A 21,155-nucleotide genomic window follows, 5' to 3' on the forward strand; every position below is an offset into this window, starting at 1 on the left:
TTTCTTTAAAAGTGGGATATAATTTTTTTCTGAAATCTATAGAATCAGGAATTTTTTCCTCTTAGGTTATCTGCTAAGATATTGGGGAGAGTTTCATGGGATCACTTCTAATAGATCATTTTGAATATTTTTAACCCATTCTGTTTTCTCCCCTCTAGATAAGGTGTTTCAATGGCCAGCTTAAAAACCTGTTCAGTGTTCTGAATTATGAGCGGACTCTACACCCTGAAGTGTTGGGGTCTTCCTTGTTTGGGATTGATGGCATTTATAAAGAATGGCGGCAGTTTGTGCTCAGAGTGAAGCCATCTAAGGACAAAATTTCCAACTTTTATTTTGTAAAGGTTAGTCTTCCTGAGGGTAATTGTAGGAGCTGGGAATATGTAGACCAAATTGAAGTAATCCCTGTCTTCAGTCTCCTCGGGGAGATGGTTCAAATAAATATAAGGATACCCAAAAGAAATTTCAAGTAAGCTTTTGAGAGAAGGACATAGAGAAGTAAGGATGCTAGTTTAACTTCCCCACCCAAAGAAAAATGGCCCCTGCCTTCAGGAAACTTTCTAAGATGGAACACATTGACATGTATGTATATCCCACAAACCTTATTATAGTTTTAGACTTTAATAAATGCAAAATTGCACTAAGACTACTGGGACTCTGTGTGTGTACACACGTGTGTGTGTGTATAATGTGCACATGATTGCGTTAGCTGCCCTCTTTGAGGGCAGGAATCATTTGTATCGCTCCCCCCAGCTTTACTACAGCAGTGGAGATCTGCCGTATTTGTTGGGCTTTTCCCTTAAAAAATAAAAGGTTATTAGAGAGATAAGCTGGGAGTTGGCTAAATTCAGTCATCGCTTTTTGCTTGTGTTTGAGAGCCTTGGCATCATGGGTAGAGAATCGGCCTGCGAGCCAGAAGGACCTGGGTTCCGTCTACCCCTGTGATATATGCTGGCTGTGTGGAGCCCTGCCTGGACAAATTAGGTAAACTGCGGAGGAGGTGCCGACCTGGGCAGGCAGAGAGGTTTTCCAGCTTCCCTGGAGTTCCCTATTCCAGTGAAGTCGGAGATCCAGTCCCTAGCCTTAATTTGCTTGGCACTTAGTAGGGATCTAATAGATATTTATTGATTGATCGTATTGATTATTTAAAAATGTTTGTCTCCTGGCTCACGTGACCCCAAAGAAGAATTAGGTTAAATCTTAGGCAGGTAGTTCAAAGTCAGATTCAAACATTGAGTGTACCCTGGGCAAGTCATTCCATCCTATTTGCCTCAGTTTCCTCATCTGTAAAATGAATTGGAGGAAGAAATTGCAAACCACTCGAGAATTTTTATGTCTCTTTTAAACTTTAAAAATTTTAAATCAAACTTTTAAAAATCAATGCTACGTACTGACTCCAAAGTACGGTAGGGTAAGGCAGTGGGGGTTAAGTGACTTGCCCAGAGTCACGTGGCCAGGAAGTGTCTGGGGTCAGATTTGGCGCCAGGTCCTCCTGTCTCTAGGCCTGGCTCTCTAACCACGGAGTCCCCCAGCAGTCCCAACATTCTCTTTTGAAGATCTGTAAACAATCTGTTCTCCTGTAGGCTGATGTGACAGGGGCTTATGATACTATCCCCCATGAGAAGCTCATTGAAGTGATCTCCAGCATCATCAAGCCCAAGGAGAAGAAAGTCTACTGCATCCGACGTTACGCCGTGGTCCAGAAGAATGCTCACGGAAACATCCAGAAGTCCTTTAAAAGACACGTATGGCAAATTCTGACCTTGTGTTTATGGAGGCTTCTCTGCTTTTAGAGAAAGTAAACCCATGACTTTCCTTTACAGACATTCCTTATGTATAAATATACCTGGGCTTGGAGTCAGAAAAGGCCAGAGTCTGGCCTTATTCTGGGACCCTGACCACTGATGTTCCCTGAGACTCAGTTTCTTCATCTGTGAAATGGGGACCCACCTTCCTGGGTGACTGAGACATAAATGATACATGCTGCATGTACCTTATGTTGCAAACTTTAAGACATACTTAATGCTGGTTGTTATTTCCATATATACACTTCAATTTAGATATTGGGCAGCATGGAGGCACAGTGGATGGAGCACCCAGCTCGGTTCCAGTCTTGCCTCAGTCCTTGGGCAAGTCACTGAACCCTGTTTGCCTCAGTTTCCTCATCTGTAAAATAGGCCAGGGAAGGGAATCACCAACCACTTCCGGTATCTTTTCTGAGAAAACCCCAGTATTGGGGTTAGAAAGAGTCAGATTCAATTGGAACAACCAAACAACATAAAAATAGCCAGTAAGGTCTAAATACCCGCATCTTCTTGATTCCAAGTAACCATCTAATTGGCTAATTAGCAGCACAAATGGAGAGAGAATGAGAAGCCAGAAATGAGTTTAAGCAGATCAAGCTTACTCAGAGTATTGTGAGACATTTTAAAATGTGGTTCTTAGTTTAGTAAATTAGTTATCAGGGAAAGACCAATGGGGAGAAACCCCAGGGGGCCGCGCAAGGAAAGGCGCTTCATGTGCTTTGAGGAGGAGGTCGCCCCGCCTTTGCGGAAGTTTAATTATTTTTATTTTTAATCTTATTTTGATTATTTTGCTTTTCTCCTTATTTGAGTTTTGATTCTGGTGAGGCTCTCTATGGAAGGGACTGATTATAAAGCGCGGAGGTCACCTCCTTCCTATGTCGGGTGCCTCCGGGACACTTTTCTCCTTTGTCTGTCACAGGTTTCCACTTACAAGGACGCCTTGCCCTACATGAGCCAGTTTGTGTCACATTTGCAAGAGACCACCTCCCTGCAGAATGCTATAATTGTCGAACAGGTGATTGGACCCACTTCCGCTCCCGGGTGTGTGTGGGAGGGCGATAGAGCCGGAAATAGTCACCCATTCAGTGTGAAGTGCTTTCTGCCTATACAGACCCCAATGATACTGTATTCACCGAGGAGGAGGAGATTAGCGTTGGGCAGGGGGGTGGGGAGGGGACCAGGCGTAAGTGTATATGCACAGTAAACACGCTGTAATTAGGGGGTGGTGCTGGCGGCTGTAGGGATCCCGAGTGCCTGGAGTGCTGAGCCTGAAACTGGGAAGACCTCGTTCTGAATTGGGTGCCCCTGGCAGCCTTGGTTTCATTAGCTATAAAATGGGACTATAAATACCGTCTACCTCCCATTATTGTGAGATTGTTTTTAATTCTTACCTTCTGTTGATACCAAGTATTGGCTCCCAGGCAGAAGAGTGGTTAGGGGTGGGCAAGGGGATTCACTGACTTGCCTGGGGTCACAGCAGGAAGTGTCAGCGGTCAAATTTGAGTTTAGGACTTCCAGATGGTCTCCTGTCCTGGCTCTCCATCCGGGGCACTGCTGGCCTTGTGGGAATCCAATGAGATAATATCTGTTAAGGCCTCCGCTCAGGGTCGACCCCACAGTGGGTGCATTCTTCCTTTCCTACCTGTTTCATGAAAGGGCTTCCACCGAGGGCAGCCTCGGAGCCCTCCATGGGGCCGGTGTAGGCAGTCTGGAGAGAGGCTGGGCTGGGTTATAAGCGCTTGACTCGCCAAGCAAAGGAGTTTGTGTTTAATCCAAGAGCCAAGGAATCATCAAGTGGGGAGTGCCGGAGTTAGACGGGAGCTAGACATCACCCCTGCGGGGGGGGGGGGGGGGGGGGGGGGAGACGAAGGGGGGAGAAAGGGGAGGACGGACCCAGTTGGGAAGTTGTCAGTAAGCCCAGAGAGACGTGGGAAACTAGGATGGGAACTAGGTGAGCAGGGAGGGGGATGTGATTGGGAGGGAGGTGTCCAGGACCATGAAAAGGGAGCCCTCCTTGGCCCGAGGAAGTGTAGAGGACCCGGTACACAGCCATGTGAGGAGGTGGCCCTCCTGTCCCTGTCCGGGTTCAAGGAAGCCGGCTCCACACTTTAGACACCTTGAAGTCCCATCTCCTTGTTGAATGGAAGAGAGAGCGGCGTCTCCAAGGGAGACAAGGATTCCAGCGGGCAGAGGGGGATGGGGTCGCTTAACAGTGCCCACACCTGGGGGGGAGGGGTGGGGCGGGGCGGGACAGGACGGGAGCCCTTCCGAGGCTGGGAGCCTGGGCCCGGGGAATGCCCGTCACATTCATTCAGTGCTGAGTGTCTGCGTTATGTGAGGTACTGTCACGGTCACACCAGGGGAGGCTTTGGAGGCCCGGGGAGGCTGCCCTTTGCCTTATGAGCCTTGGGGAAGTCCCCCAAGACCGCCGGCCAAAACATGGCGGCAGCCAGCCTGCTTATGGGAAAGGCCATTCTTAGTGTTGGCGGAAGGGTGATTTTGAGCTTGGACAGACAGGACTACTGCTACCGTCACCCTACTACTACCACTACAGCTAACTACCACTGCCATACTACTACTACTACTACTTATCACCACTACAGCTAGTGTGACTGCCACCACCACCACTATGACTACTGTCACTACTACTACCACCTGTCACCACCACCACCACTGTCACTACTGCCACTACTACCACCTGTCACCACCACCACCACTGTCACTACTGCCACTACTACTACCACCTGTCACCACCACCACCACTGTCACTACTGCCACTACTACCACCTGTCACCACCACCACCACTGTCACTACTGCCACTACTACTACCACCTGTCACCACCACCACCACTGTCACTACTGCCACTACTACCACCACCCCCTATCACCACCACCACTACTGTCACTACTGCCACTACTACTACCACCTGTCACCACCCCACCACTGTCACTACTGCCACTACTACCACCACCCCCTATCACCACCACCACCACTGTCACTACTGCCACTACCACCACCCCCTATCACCACCACCACTACTGTCACTACTGCCACTACTACTACCACCTGTCACCACCACCACCACTGTCACTACTGCCACTACTACTACCACCCCCTATCACCACCACCACTACTGTCACTACTGCCACTACTACCACCACCCCCTATCACCACTACCACCACCACCACTATTAATACCACTAATACTACCACTGCCATACTACTACTACCACTACTACTATTACTACTACCACTGCCACTACTACTATTGCCACCACTACCATTACTACCACCACCATTACTACTACCACCACCACCACTACTACTACCACTCCCTGTCACTTGTATAAATACTAGGAGTCTTACAAAGTACTTTACTTAGATGATCTAATTAAGTTTTTACAACAGCCTTTCGAAGTTGGTGCTTATATTCTCTTCATTTTCTAGATGAGGAAGCTGAGCCTCAGAGAGGTTAGAACTTTGCTCAGGTTATCATATTGAAGACCATATGAAAATTATTTCAAAATATTTCAAAAAACAAATTCCTGGGGGACAGCAAAGTGATTCAGTGGATAGAGAGCCAGGCCTAGAGATGGGAGGTCCTAGATTCAAATCCGGCCTCAGCCACTTCCTAGCTGTGTGACCCTGGGCAAGTCACTTGACCCCCATTGCCTAGCCCTTACCACTCTTCTGCCTTGGAGCCTATTGGCTCCAAGGCAGAAGGTAAGGGTTAAAAAGAAGGTAAGGGTTAAAAAGAAGGTAAGGGTTAAAAAAAAATGGAAGGTAGGGGTTTAAAAACAATTAAAAAAAAATTCCCAGGCCTCAGGTTAAGAACCCTGCTGTCCCTGCACAGGGAGCTTTCCCTTTTTTCTCTAACTCTTTCTCCTCACCTCTGATAATAAACTGTTGATGTTTGGACATTTTTACAGAGCTCTTCCTTAAATGAGACCAGTATCAACCTCTTCGCCTTCTTTTTGCATTTGATTCGGAATAACATCTTGAAAATCAAAAACAAGTAAGAATTAAACATTTTTGACCGATCTGTCCCTTATCGGAGAGTCTTCATTTGGATACCGTCTGGGTGGTAATGGTGAAGTCCACAGCAGTAAGCGGCAAGGGTCTCCAGCTTAAGGCCCTGGCTGCCATTGCGTCATCTCCCAGGAGTATTTCCTCTTGCTTTTTCCCTCTTGGCGCTTCTTTCTTTTGGAAAGCCGGTGTGTGTGGGCTTGGATCCTACCTCGGACACTCAGCAGCCTCATGAACACTGGCCAGCCGCCTCCTCTGTAAGAACAGGAGAAAGGGAAGGGCACAAGCGTCTCTCGACGTCACCTCTGTGCTAGGCCTCATCTCATTTTGATCCTCCTGGGAGATGGGCGCTGTTGGGATGGCCATTTTACAGGGGAGGGGGGAGGGAGCCTGCAGAGTTACGCAGACACTCTCAGCGGCGCTCTCTGACGCGGGCTTCAGAATGATTCTGTCACTTGATCCTCAGTTGGCTGTGAGCGGTCCATAGGCGCAGTTACTTACCTCCTTTCACAGAGGAGGCCCCTAAGACACATTGAGACTAAGTGACTTGTCCAAAGTTACACAGCTAGGAGCACTAATCATAGATGACATTTATAGAGTGCTAATATAGAATACATTCTATAATTATGTCATCATATTAATCTATAGTATAATAATAATAGCTAACTCTGACACAGTGCCAGGCATTGTACTAAAGGCTTTATAATTATTATCTTGCTTGATCTTCATTATCCCCATTTTACAGACGAGCAAACTAAGGCAACAGAGATTAAAGACTTGCCCAAGATTGTATAGCTAGTAATAATGATAACAGCTAATGTCTAGTGCCAATGTGTATAACTATATATAATAACATTAATATATAATATAATACTAATAGCTAACTTTTATATAGTACCGGGCACTGTACTAAGGGCTTTACAATTATTATCTCACTTGATCCTCTTTATCCCATTTTTCAGATGTGGAAACTGAGGTAAACAGATGTTCAGTGAGAAGAAAACAAAAGAAATAATCTCTTGGACACTAAATAAGAGATGTACTAATGATCTCAGTGCAATTAAAGCTCAAAACCACACATAGGCCTCTAGTTCACCCCATATATTAAAGCCCATGAATAAACAGTGATGCGCCACAGGAGGCAACAGAGATGAGTGACAGACTCCCTGTACAGGAAAAGCTTTGCCTTTCTCCACCGCTAGGGGGTGCCGAAGGGCCAGAGTTGTTGCCATGAGGTCCCAGCCAATGAAATTGGTTCTTTCTCCACCAATCAGGAATCCCTGAGCTGAAACTTTTTGTCAGCTGACTGCATCTCACTGCCCAGAGTCTCTGGAGCAGCTTCTCAGGCAACAGGCTCACACATCGGCTCCAGCCATGCTCATTCTATTCTTTTCCGAAGCTCCCTTTGATATGTAATAGAGCCTCTTTTTTTAGCTTCTAACAATCAATAATAATTATTACTATTATTAATAATATAATTAGTTTGACTGAAACTAATTCTCGTTCTTTTCTCCCTTTTTCCAGGTACTACGTCCAGTGCCAGGGGATTCCGCAAGGCTCTATTTTGTCCACTCTGCTTTGCAGTTTGTGCTACGGAAACATGGAGAACAAATTATTATCTGGAATTCAGCAGGATGGGTAAGGTGCTATTTTATGTTTTTTAAAATAGTTACTTGAATTTCATAACCATTATCATAATAATTAGTACTTAATATTTAGAGTGTCTACTATATGCCAGGCTTTACAAGTATTCTCTCATTAGAACCTTACAGCGGTCCTCAGAGGTAGGTACTGTTTTTACAGTGGGGGAAACTGAGGCGGATAGAGATTTAAGTGACTTGCTCGTGGTAACATAACTATTCCAAGTCTGAGATCACTTCACTAATATATGAAATCTAGCACTTTATTAGACATACTATTTTATCATTATGTTAATATATTTTGTTGTTGTTCGGTCATGTTCAACTTTTCATGACTCCATGAACCAGGTTCTTCTTGTCCTCCACTACTCTGAAAATATGTAATAATGTAACATTTATTAATGTGACATGTTAATATAGGACAATTGAATATGTTAAACCTAGAAGGCTTATTTAGTATTTTTCCTAGTTATGTGAATAATAATTGATTTTTTGAAAAATAGTCTATTTAAAGGGCTTTTTCAGTGTCAGCCACTGCGCTAAGAACTTTACAAGTATCTAATTAGAGGTACAAGTTGTGCATTTGATCCTTACAGCAACCCTGGGAGGGAGATGTTATTTTTGTCCTGTTACAATTGAGATAACTGAGGGGAACAGGTTAAGTGTTATGCATAGGTCACAGCTCAGAAGTATCTGAGACTGAATTTGAACTCAAGTCTTCCAGACTCCAGGCCCTGTTCTCTAGCTCCCTCAGTCAAATGTATTGAATATAGACAACTTTTCCTTCTTATGTGAATCAATAATGATAATGAAAAACAAGAATTATTAATAATAATAATAACTAGCAATTATAGTGGGCCTCTATTTGTCAGACACTGTGCTAAGCCCTTTTCAATTGTTATATCATTTGACCCTCCCAGTGACCCTTCAAGATAGGTTCTATTTTTATCCATGTGTTACAATTGGAAAGACTCAGGTTGAGAGGTTAAACAGCTTGCTAAAAGGTCACACAGAAGCTAACAAGTGTCTGGAGATCCATATGAAAGCAGATCTTCCAGTTCTCTAATGCCACCTAGAGGCCACAGTCAGATTTTAAATAGAAATCTAAAGCTTATCCAGTTTTCCCTCTGTAGATTTTATGAATGCTCTAATAAGAAAGAGAACTTGGCATCGTCAGTTGAGAGCTTTACTGAAGCCAGAGTTCTAGTCCTGCCTTTGGTATCATATTATATGACTTGGAGCAAGTCCCTTAATTTCTCATTCTCCAAACAATTACATCTATATATAAGCTGCCTGTCTTCTTTGGTAGAGGAATTTCCCTCATCTGGAAATCCCCCGCATCAAATAAATTCCAAAACTAGTCCATATCCCTTGTCCTTTTGACAAGAAAACCAAACAATTAATATATCCTATAATATAAAAACGCCCTAAACATTTAAGTATACCATCCAAGTATTTTTTTTTTTTTAATCTCAAACAATGATGAGGAAGTTAGTGAAAGTGGAAGCTTGATAATTTGGGAATGTGATTTAAAACCACAGTAATATTCCTATTAATTTACTTAAAGATACCTAGGGAAGTAAAGTCAGTAAATCCCCATTGATTTGAACTAATCGGAGGAATATCCAGTCTGAACTGGGAAAAGTCTAAATATTTAAAGAAATAGTTTTATTATTTTAAAGTAAATAGAGTAACAACACTGGGATAACAAGATGTTGACTCTTAGAAATTTGTATGGAACTTGCTTTCATGAATAGATGAATATTTTATGATTAGCTAGATGATTTTCATGCATTTGAGAAAACTATTAGTTTAATGATTCCTATTGCAAGCTTACCTATATTATAAATTGACTTGTTTAATAATACCCTTTTGTTCAGTTAGTGCAGCAGTAAAATTTAGCTCACTTTTTAAAAAGAATAGAAATTTAATGGAATTGGAATTTTTATTGTAGGACTGTTATGAGTCTTGGATAAAACTTGCCTTTGGTTAATTTTGCCATGAGGATTTGATTTATTCAAGTTATTTCTCACCCAAGTTTCATAGTATAAAGTAAACTTGCTTGAAACTATTCGTTTAACTTATTGTTTGACATAATAGGATAGCACTCTTTATAGTGAAAGGGAGTAAGTAAGGAATTTGGTACAGTGGGAAAATCACTACTAGATTTGGAGTTAAGCCCTGTGTTCAAATCTTGTTAAGATTACTTACTTACTGGGACAGGTCACAAACTCTGGGTCTCTTCTGTTTCCTCATCAGTAAAGTGAATGGGTTGAACTGGATAGTCTCTGGCCCCTTTTAGCTTCAAATCTGTGGTTTCTATTGTTTAGTTGGTTATTCAGGTGTGTCTGACTCTTTGTGACCCCTTTTGGGTTTTTTTTTTGGCAAAGACATTGGAATAGTTTTCCATTTCCTTCTCTAGCTCATTTTATAGATGAGGAAACTGAGGCAAACAGAGTTAGATTAACTTCTCCAAGGTCACACAGCTAGTAAGTGCTTGAGGCTAGATTTAAACTCCACTTTTATTGACTCCACACCCAAAGCTTTATTCATGGTGCCACTTAACTACCCCTCAAATCTATGATGATCTGAGTCTATAAAATAGCATTCTGATCCAAGCCCCTAGATCAAGAACTGTGTGTACAAAAAGAGATTTTGAAAGGGTACAGGTAACTCAGCTTTATCTTGAATTTTCTGATCTAAAATTGGGAATTGACCCCATTTGAAAAATGCTATTTCTCTCTCTCTCTCTCTCTCTCTCTCTCTCTCTCTCTCTCTCTCTCTCTCTCTCTCTCTATCACACAAACACACACACACACTCACACACACACACACACACACACACACACACGTATTTGTAGTCCTTAGAGAGAAATTTAGTGTTTTCATTAATTAGTCTAATTAATATATTATTAATGGTAATTAATAATATAATTAATAAAATGATATTGTTGATTAATTATTAACTTGTGTTGATATATAATTCAGATGAACTCACAAGGGATAATATTAATCACTTTCCTTATTATTGATTCGGGTCTAGTTATTCTAACATTTTCTGGCACTTGTCATTTTGAGGCCAAAACTAAAGAGTGTCATTAAAGCTCTTGCTCATCCTTTCTTCTCATTCTTCCAGATTGTTGATCCGACTGATTGATGACTTTTTGCTTGTGACACCCCATTTAACACAAGCCAAAGTCTTTCTAAGGTATGGTGTCTAAAATAAGATTTTGGGTCTCTGACCACATAAAAGCTATATTTAGCTTTACCAATCAATTACTTGTTAACATTATTAAAGTCTTACCTTTGGGTTTAAAAAAATAGGCTTTACAAGTCTGGGGTTAGGAAGGGAAAGGAAAGATTAAGACAGCAGGTTGTCTGAAAAAGAAATAAACAGACCCCCCCAAATTTAAGGATTGTGATGTACTGCTCAATATGAGTCAGCAGTGGAGCATGGCAGCCAAGACAATCAGTGCAAGCTTAGCATCTAGGATTGGGGAGGTGATTTCCCTGCTGCTCTTTACCCTGGGAAGACTTACTTTGATATCTTGTATTTAGTTCCAGGGGCAACATTTTTAGAGAAATATCAAAAATCTGGAAAGCTGCCTGAACATAGTGACCAGGAAGGCAAAGGGCCTTGAGATCCCACTGTAGAAATTTCAAGTAAAGGAATTAAGGCCCTGGCTTGGGGGGCAGAGTAGAGGGACAGGGAAAAGGTAGGCATAAAGGCCTAGTGACCATCAAGAGTCTTAAAGTATTTGAGAGGCCATCAGATAGAGGAGCAATCAGACTTGTTTTTCTTGGTCCCAGAAGACAGAACTAGATGCAGTGGGTAGAAGTTTAAAGAACTATTTAATATTAGCAAAAAAGGAAAAGAGATTAAATTGCCATGGAAGGTAGTGAAATGTTCATCCCTAGAGATTTTCATTCAAAAGCTAAAACCTCTGTAACTTGCTGAGTATATTATAGAGGAGGGTCTTGCTTGGATATAGTGTTAAATCAGAGACTCCTAAACTCTTGGTCTTTGGACCCCTTTTCATTCTTAAAAACTTAGGACTCCCCTCCCCAAAGAGCTTTTGTTTATGAGTGAAATAATGGCATATATGTGTGTATGCATATCTTGATATATTTCATATTAGAAATCAAAACATCTTAGTTTTATGAAAATAGTTTGACCTCTAAGACTCCCTGAAAGGATCTTGGGGATGTTCTGGGACCCTCGGTCAACATTTTGGGAACTGATGGTTTAGTTCATGATTCTCCTCCTGTCGTGCTGTTTCCCTTTTTTTTTGAAGTATGCTGGGAAACGGGGAAAGTGAGTGGTTATTTAGCATCCTGGAAGGATCGGGTACTTCTTGAACTGGAAGCAGCTGGAATCCTGAAGATTGTCATTAAATGTAGAAGAGTTGCCAAGCTTACTAAGATGACTCGAAAGTATAACTAATAGGAATTATATTTAGTGTGGATTGTAGCTCTTTCTCCATTAGTGACCCTATAATGATCATTTAGCCACCTTAGACTTAAACTTCAGGGACACCCATATGTGATTATTTTCCATTGACATCTTTTACAGTTATCCCCTGGATAGAGTTATTAACCTTTTACAAGTGTTTGAAATGTAGAGATTTTTTTTCATTTTGCCATTTTTTCTGCTTTTGGACTGAGATGTCTCTGGGTGACTGGAGAGGAAGTGCTATAGTCTTGCCTCTTATATGCCTCTAATGTGAATTTTCCATTGACTTCTTCTATAGATCCAATTTTCAAAAACATCTTTATTTCATTTGTTCTTCTTAGAGGTTTCAGTTGGCAGCCAATACCTAAAATACCTCTTTCAAAAATCTCTTTTAGGGAAGTATTCCTTCCTCCTACAATTTGTTAACCATTTCCCCCCTCAAATTTAGGACTCTGGCAAAAGGTATTCCTGAGTATGGCTGTTTAATAAACCCTAAGAAGACAGTGGTGAATTTTCCTGTGGAAGAGGATATTCTAAGTGATTCTGACTTTACCCAGTTACCAGCCCACTGCCTTTTCCCATGGTGTGGTTTATTACTCGATACAAGGACCCTAAACGTGTTTTGTGACTATTCCAAGTAAGTACATTCACCTGGCTGGATAGTTATTGAAGAATTAATCATAGTCATAGTCTGGGAAGAAGTAAAAGACACTGGAGTGTGTTCGCTTGCCTGTGTTGTCAGAGAAGGAACAATACTTATCAAACCTAGTGTGTAGCGGTCCTTTGTCAGAGCTGGACATCAGGAATATGACCTTCTTACTATTGGGAATGAGAGAAAGAATGAGAGGTCAGTGATTTATGGTCTTTGCAGGGGAAAAGGTACCATTCTCATGTAATCCATTGTGTATCCTCAAGTGTAAGTGTTCCTTCTATTTCATTTCAAGTTGATGGACTGTGCCCTTAGAGGATACACATTTCCCTCGTTCATCCGGTTGCTCCAAAAGCAGCTTCTTGATTGTCAGACAAAAAGTCTGCATTTATCTCAGTGTCTGAACACTTTAGGAGATGGCCCAATAGAGAGCTTATGTTCCATATGTTAGAGATGCTAGAGTCATCTAGCATGAGATGACTCTCAGCATTTACCTATTTTAACTCACAGGCAGTGGAATTTCTCTTCTCAGAGATGTAATTTATTAACCCTCTACCTTAAGCTTAGTCATTGGCAATGCCTGTTAAGTTTGACTAGCTTTTTCACAAGGTCCTATTTTTTAAAAACTCCTTTTTTATTTAATATCAAAACCCACTGCTTAGTTACAAGCCAATGGAAACTTTTTATCAGAGAAAAGGCACTAAATTAATTGAATGTCCACCATGTATACAACACATTATATAGATTTTCAGTAAAGAGGCCTAATTTCACACTGTGAGCTTTCCCTTTAAAGGTATTGATGACACAGATGAAACTGATTGGTGAGAAGCATTTTAATAGATAAGAGTTCTGGACTTACTAACTAGGTGGCACAAGGCAAGTTACCTAACTGTTAATTGCCTCAGTTTCCTCATTTGTAAAATGAGAGGGTTGAACTTCTTTTCCTTCTCCAGCCTTTCACTTCCTAAACTCAGCCTTCTACACTTCTAATTACTTATTCTAGCACATTCTTTCTTAATTTGCATATCCTTCTTTTCTTTTTAAATATCCCTAAAATACCTTGCTTTGTGTTCTAGAGTTTGGTAGGTAAGTAATAAGTAGGGTATGAGGAAGTGGAAACCAGAGCTGAGTATCTGTTTATGTAGAAAGGTAATTAGGGATTAGATGTGACAAATTTTTGTGCCCATGCAGCCAAGCACATTTAGGAACTATGTAAGGTAAAGAAGCACCAGGTTAGGAAACAATGGCCTCTGTTTTGTGTTTTGGTGCATAGGGAAGGCCTATTTTTATTTTATTTTATTTTTTTAATTCTGAACTTAAACATGAAATAAAGGGGTCATTTCTTTATAAATAGTAGATAAGAGAGAATTATGTGAAAACATGAATCTCGTATGCTTAGTTTAAAAATATATAATTAATTGATTATGTAATTTTCGAAGCTGGCCTCATTGTCTATTTTCTTTCTGGCCTTCTTTAATTTTTCTTTTTTTCTTTTTTTTGGGGGGTGTTACTCTGTCTTTACCCCTAAATTGAAGCAAAAACAAATCAAAACTCTTATAACAAATATGTGTAGTCAAGCAGAACAAATTCCTACACTATCTGTATCCAAAAGTTATATAATATTTTTTTTTGTTGCTGTCAGGAGTTGGATAGAATGCATCACTATCAGTCCTTTGGAATGATGGTTACTCATTGCATTGATCAGAGTTAAGTCTCTCAAAATGATTTTACTTTACAGTGTTGTAATTGTATAAATTATTTTCTTGTTCTGATCTTTTTACTCTACATCAGTTCATTCATGTCTTTCTAGGTTTCTCTAAAACCATCTCTGTTGTCATTTCTTATGATACAATATTCCATTACATCCTCAAAAATAATTTATTTGTTCATTCCTCAATTTATGGGTCCCCCCTCCATTTGCAAACCCTTGCCACTACAAAAGAAGTTGCTGCAAATATTTTTGTGCCTATAGGTTCTTTTTCTTCAGGGAGTTTAGACCCAGAGGTGATATCTCAGGGTCAGAGGCTTTTTAAAATTTAGTGACTTTGGGGAGCACACCTCCAAATTGTTTTTCAGAAGGTCAGGATTTGTCTTTTTTTTTTTCCTGCAACCTTGGGAAAGTTTAAAAAGTGGTAACAGAGGCTAAAGCCAGATTTCCCTGTCTTGATGGAAGGTCAGCAAAGCCAAAGATCTTGATCTAGTTCTATTGCAAGGAAATCTTATCAAATAGATTCAAAATATATTTAATATAAGTACTATAAAGAGCCATAAACCAAGAATTCATGACAGGAAAATTCCCTCACTTTAGTCACTTGTTATTTATTTCCAGGAGCAGAATGACTTAGAGTGAATTCAGAGACATCCATTTTATTTCCATTCCTAACTTTCTTGTCAAATCAGACCCTTGTTATGTTTCCATTTCTCTTTGATGCCAAGTATAAGTTGACTTCTTCCCTATTGGTAAGCTATTGTGGCAATTAATTGAATAGTGTCTGTTTAATCCTTTAAACCTCACTTCCCTCCTCCCAGAAAAATATTACAGTTACTGGATGTTTGTTTGTTTTTTAAATCCATCTTATTAACAATAAATTCTTCTAAACATTGGCTACCATTTTACTTTCATAGTCTGTACATCTGGATTTAGTTATTGGACTATTTCACATACATTGGAATATTTGTGTCCATTATTTTTGTCCAAAGTAAAATTTTAAAGGCTTCCATAATTCTTATAATGTTACTAATCAAGATTCTAAGCATTTTCATTGACTGTCCCTCTGGCCTGAAATTCTCTTACTCCTCCTCTCCTTGGTCTTAAGACCCAGATAAAAATCTCATCTTCTGTGAGAAGCTTTTCCTTATTATCTTTATCATTTATGCTTTACCTCTATTGATTATTTCAAGTTTATCCTATAGATAACCATGATTCTGTATAGACTGTAAAATGCTTAAGACCTAGGGATGAAACTGGCAACCATTCACAAGATTTATGTAAACATAATTATAAAATTATTTTTATAGAAGTAACGAGACTGAAGTAACTGTAGAGACTGTCACTTCTCATGCTTGGACTCTAATATAACAAGAATGATTATTTAAATTCATTTATAGATATAGTGCAATATCAATCAAATTACTGAGTGAATATCTTATTAGACAAAATAATAAAAATTCATTTGGAAGAACAAAAGGCCTAAAATCTCAAGGGAAATGAAGAGGAAGAAATATAAAGGAATAAAATTAGCTGCTTATATTTCTAACTTTAAAGTTTGTATAACTCTGAATACAACTACTCTGCTATACCTGTTTTATAGATATGTGGTTAAGTGACTTGCCCGGGGTCACAGGTAAGTGTCTGAGCCCAGATCCAAACAGAGATCTTACTGGCTACACTATGTATTGCCATTTCTTAAACCAAGTTATCAAGCATTAATCATTAAAATTATTTTGTATTGATTCAAAGCCAGAGTGGTTGGTATGTTGAACATAATACATATGCCAAAAATAGAAGCAGTATTGTACAATCACCCAGTGTTTGACAAACTCTAAAACATAAATTATTGGGCAAAAGACTCTCTTCTTTATAGGAACTATTGGGAAAAACTAGAACAATTTAAACCAACACCATACACCATATGTTATAGTAGGCTACAAATGTTGAAGCATCAGATTATAACGATTAGAAGATAATGAGCTTTGATACCTTTCCAAACTACAGCAGTGAGAGGATTCTTAAATAATGGAAGAGATCATAAAAGATAAAATAGTTTTTATTACATAAAATTAACATGCTTTTGTGCAAATAAAGCTGATGAGAATAGCATAAGAGAAATGGCAGAGTAGGAAAAAATATTTGAATCATATGTCTCAAAAAATCAGATCCAAAATCTAATTGACAAAGATGTATGACACTAGGAGCTATTGCCCAAGAGTTTGAACTAAGTTTTCTTTCTTTTTTCTTTTTTTGACCCTTTCCTTAGACTTTTTTTTTCTTCTTACCTCAGACCTTTTAAAAGACCCTTACTTCTATCTTAGAATCAATACTAAATATTGGTTCCAAGGCAGAAGAGCAATAAGGACTAAGAAACTGGGGTTAAGTGACTTGCCTAGGGTCACATAGCTAGGAAATGTCTATAGCCAGGACCTCTGGCCTCTAGACTTCAATCCCTATCCACCGAACCACCTACTTGCCCCTGAACCAGGTTTTCAAAGGAATAAGTATAAAGTATAAATGACCCCACAAAAATGTGAAAAAGTCAGGATTTGAGGTTGTGAAGGATTATATTAGTCAGGAACAATAAATTAAATGTGGTGGTTTACTTGCCTGGAGTATATTTGGGAGGATGTTGGGAAGTAAGGCTGGGAACAGATCTTCTGAGGGCCTTAAAAGTCTAGGCTAAGGAATTTGTTTTCTTATTCTATAGTTACGGATTTTTTAGTAGGGAAATGAGCTGACTTGTTCATCAAAGTGATGCCTTAGGAAGATTAATTTAGCATTAAGATGCAATATGAACTAGACATTAGAGGCAAAGAATCAAATTAGGAGGCTTTTTGTAATGGTGTAGGCATGAGGGCCTGGTTGAGGCATACTGATAGGAAGGAAAAAATATTTTGAGCAGATAACACCAAAGCAGTATCAAGAAGATGACTTAGATATGGAAAGTGAAGGAGAAAGTGGATATAAAAATGAATCCAAGATTATAAGCCTTGATTGCTAGGAAAGTGCCAGTAAGAGAAAAAAGGGATTTGGGAGGAAGAGCTACTTTGGTGGGGGGAATGAGTTTGGTTTTCAAAGCATTGTTTAACATGCTGAGGAGGTATCATTGGCAATGAAGCTCTGGAGTTTGGCAGATTCAAAAAAGAGCAAGTCTTCATCTTTCTAGTAGTGGGAAGCAGCTAGAGCAATAGCAAGAGAAGGCAGCAGAATCAGATAAAACTTAAGCACTTTCCCCTCAGTCAGTCAGTGAAATACTTATCAAGTACCCACTAGGTTCCAAGCCATTGTGAAAATTTTAGCTGCAAGACAGCTGGAAGGGTCCCATGGTCTTGGGGTAAAACAGCAAAGCAGATGTTAATACTGCTACTTTCATGTCATCTCCACAGATGAAAACCTATCAGTTTTTGGTGTTGAAACATTTGACAGATTCAAGGGCTGTGGTGGCCAGAACTTTCTTTTCTGGGTCTCCAGTAGCTATGGCTGTGCCACCCATAGGAGCAGTCTCCAGATATAGCTCCACAGCAGCTGCTTCCCAGGATGACGACTGGAGAGCTGCTATTCCCACAGCGCCCGAGTTCAGGGTCCTGGACTGCCTCTCATCTTATGCAGATGGTAGTCATGGTCTGACTTGTCTGGCACATACCACCTCCTGTCTTTTCCAGGGTGCCCAGCTGCTCTGTGCATGGCAGTGGCTGGCCCCATCTACAGAAGAGTCACTTCCCCAAGTGACAGCTCTGAGGCCTAGTCCGGAGGGAGAACAGATGACCAGCCTGATTTGAACCTTCTTTTTTCTCTTCCAGCTATTCCCGAACTTCCATTAGAACCAGCCTTTCCTTTGATCACAGCATCAAAGCAGGGAGGAACATGCGGAACAAGCTGATTGCAGTGCTTAGGATGAAGTGTCATGGTTTATTTCTGGATTTACAGGTAAGCATTTTTATTTCCAGACGATGATTCCATCAGGTGGCCATTGTCTTTCTTGAAATCAGTTGCAATCTTTAGAAGTTGTTAGAAGCAATGAAGAATCCTATGTTTCGAGCTTTCAATGACTTGGTGTTTGTGGTTCAGGGGATTGTTAAAAGTGTACGTTCAGGAGAGTCCAAATTCTGTTGATTGGTCACATCTGACTTTTCATGATCCTATTTGGGGTTTTCTTGGCAAAGATACTGGCCTCCTAGAGATAAGAGGTGCTGGCCTTAGACACTTCCTAGCTGTATGACCCTGGGCAAGCCACTTACCCCCCATTACATAGTCTTTAATGCTGTTCTGCTTTGGACTCAGTACTTCTAAGATGGAAGGTATGGTTTAAAAATACATACATACATACATACATACATATATATATATATATACTTATATATATATATATATATATATATATTAGAGTGGTTTGCCATTTTCTTCTTCAGTTCATTTTATAGATGAGGAAACAGACAAACTGGGTGAAGTGACTTGCTTAGGGATACATAACTTGTGTAAGTCTCTGAGGCCGAATTTGAACTTGGGTTTTCCTGACTCAGTTGCTCTATTCCATTGCACCACCTGGCTCTGCCGTTTACTCGTTGTGGGACTTGGACTTCATTTTTCTCCATACTAGTAGAAGCAATGATACTATTCTTTTTCACTGCTGAGTGTTAAGGGATATCTAGAAGTAATTACAAAATCCCTTTAATTTAGAAGCATTCTCTAGCCATTTCTTAATGAAAAACATTAAACCCATAGATGATCAACAGATTTCACTGTAGACATGAGTTTCATCTCTATTGCTACCATCCATTGCTGGCAACCACAACAACCATATGTTTCTCTACTGGTTCTGCTGACAAGAAGTAAAATGGATTTGTTTCCTTCCCAGCCCCTTTCTACTCTTAATTTAGGATGCCAATAGGAAAAAAGTCATGCCATGGAAAAGGATTTTAGATCTTGAGCTAGAAGTGACCTTCCAGATCATCAGCTCCCCTGGTGTCAAATTCACAAACAATCCCTGTCAGCCATGTATTGACTTCTAAAAACCACAGATTAACATTATCCATGTTGTATTGTATTTTTATGTATTTTGTTGAGCACTTCCCAATTACATTTTAATCTGGTTGAGCTGCATGAGACAACCAAGTGGCAAGTCTGACACCACTGTCTAGTCTAGTCCCTTCATGTTATAGATGAGGAATAGATGAAAGAGAGAACAGGTGATCCTTCCCACAAAAGAATAGTGATCTACTTATGGAATGTGTGGATTGTGGAGTTTAGTCAATAGAGTATTATTAACTCAGTTGTTCTTTCTTCCCTTCTGGTGATTTAAGCTCTTCTTAAATCTTTAGCCTTTTAGGTACACGTTGTCCATTGATAATCACTCTTTTTATCCCTCATTTCAATCCCTCCTTCCCTCCCTCCATCTCTTCCTTCTCTCTCTTTCTTCCTCCAGCCCTCCCTTTCTTCCTTCCTTCCCAAAGGAGTCTCAGTAATTTATGGGAGTGAATAATCAGGAGATAAAAAGCTGGCCAAACCCAGTTGGAATGACTGAGTGAGTTAAGAAGCATGGACTCAGTTTGTGTAAAGCTTGGAGAATACAAATAGAAAATCAAGACAAGCCCTGCTATTAACACTTTACCCTCTAGTTGGAGGGGAAACAATACATATAGGAGGTTTCTGGTACAGTACAGATGTGAAGACCCAGAAGTCCTAAGGGCAGTAGGAAGGTGGATAACAAGGCCCAGGGGTCTCTAGCATGATTGTAGGCACTGGATTTTTCTTCATCAAAAATGTCCCTTTAATCTCCTTTATGATGATTGATGATAAAAATGAATTTCCACAAATCTCATCACTTTTTGTTCCTTTTCCTCCTAACTAGGTGAATAGTCTTCAAACTATCTACATAAATGTTTACAAGATATTTTTGCTACAGGCTTACAGGTATGTTAGCATCATTACTGCTAAGTCCCACAAGAGGGAGGCATACACCATCAGAAATAGGTGGTTAGCTAAATAAATGAGTTATTTTTACAGTGTTGCTTCTCAGTTACTTATGAGGTACAAAATTTTCTGAAAAAACAGCAGTTGTGAATGGGGATGAGATTCTTTTCACCCAAGAATAGTAACAGGAAATCTCTTCTGTATGTTTTTGGTATGTATATTCTGTCTGTAGGTACCTATTTTCCTTAGACTGGTTCTGTGGCAGTCTCTTTGCTACACGCTTCTGCCTACTATTTTCTTGACATTCTTTGCCCATGATAGAAATATAGAAATGAAGTTAGAATTATAGTGCTTGGAACTGGATATAAAAGCTCTTAATTATAAGCCTCAGAAGAAGGAGCTAGGACAGCAGTCTTAATATAATAGAAAAAGGTTAAATTTGGATTTAGAAGACCTGAAATCATTCACTGTTCAGCCCTTTGCTAGCTTCAGGACCTTGGTCAAACTAATAAATCTTTCCTTCCATTCCTTGGTTTCCTTATAAAAATAATAGTAATAATAACCTCAAAGTTCACAAAGCTCTTTCCATGCAGACTTATTTGGTCCTTATAATAGCCCTGAGAGTCATCAGTAAACATTTATTAAGTGCCTGATTTTCCAAGCACTATGCGAAGTTATTTCTGAACATTCAGTCATTCTTATAAATATATTAAATTCTCTACCAAATTTATGCAGAGAAATTATTCTCTGCATAATACATGTGCTCATTTTGGGGAATACTTAACCAAGTCCTAAAGTGTAGTATGTTGTTCTGTTTGAGAATATGCATTTTCTTTATTGAAATAATGGATTAAATGAATTCACAGTATTTCTTAGTTTGGGGCCTAATTAGCAGTTTAGATATGGATCATGCTAGAAATGTAATACCCCCTCATCTTCAGCACTTGAGTCATCTTCAC

The 21,155-nt window shown here is 39.9% G+C and overlaps 1 protein-coding gene across 3 annotated transcripts in view; it reads left to right on the forward strand.

Annotated features, from left to right (window-relative positions):
- TERT (telomerase reverse transcriptase) overlaps positions 1-21,155 on the forward strand; it is a 48,982-nt gene that overhangs the window by 19,233 nt on the left and 8,594 nt on the right. Inside the window, exons 5-13 of one of the 3 annotated variants that reach the window (XM_056824322.1) lie at positions 159-341; positions 1,581-1,742; positions 2,722-2,817; positions 5,734-5,819; positions 7,355-7,468; positions 10,607-10,678; positions 12,372-12,560; positions 18,087-18,213; positions 20,135-20,196. In XM_056824322.1, the coding sequence (XP_056680300.1) occupies positions 159-341; positions 1,581-1,742; positions 2,722-2,817; positions 5,734-5,819; positions 7,355-7,468; positions 10,607-10,678; positions 12,372-12,560; positions 18,087-18,213; positions 20,135-20,196 (1,091 nt within the window). The remainder of the gene's footprint in view (positions 1-158; positions 342-1,580; positions 1,743-2,721; positions 2,818-5,733; positions 5,820-7,354; positions 7,469-10,606; positions 10,679-12,371; positions 12,561-18,086; positions 18,214-20,134; positions 20,197-21,155) is intronic. The other 2 variants (XM_056824323.1, XM_056824324.1) reach the window with 2 other exon arrangements.

The sequence above is a fragment of the Monodelphis domestica genome, chromosome 3 (assembly GCF_027887165.1).
Source record: "Monodelphis domestica isolate mMonDom1 chromosome 3, mMonDom1.pri, whole genome shotgun sequence".
Taxonomy (NCBI): Eukaryota; Metazoa; Chordata; class Mammalia; order Didelphimorphia; family Didelphidae; genus Monodelphis; species Monodelphis domestica.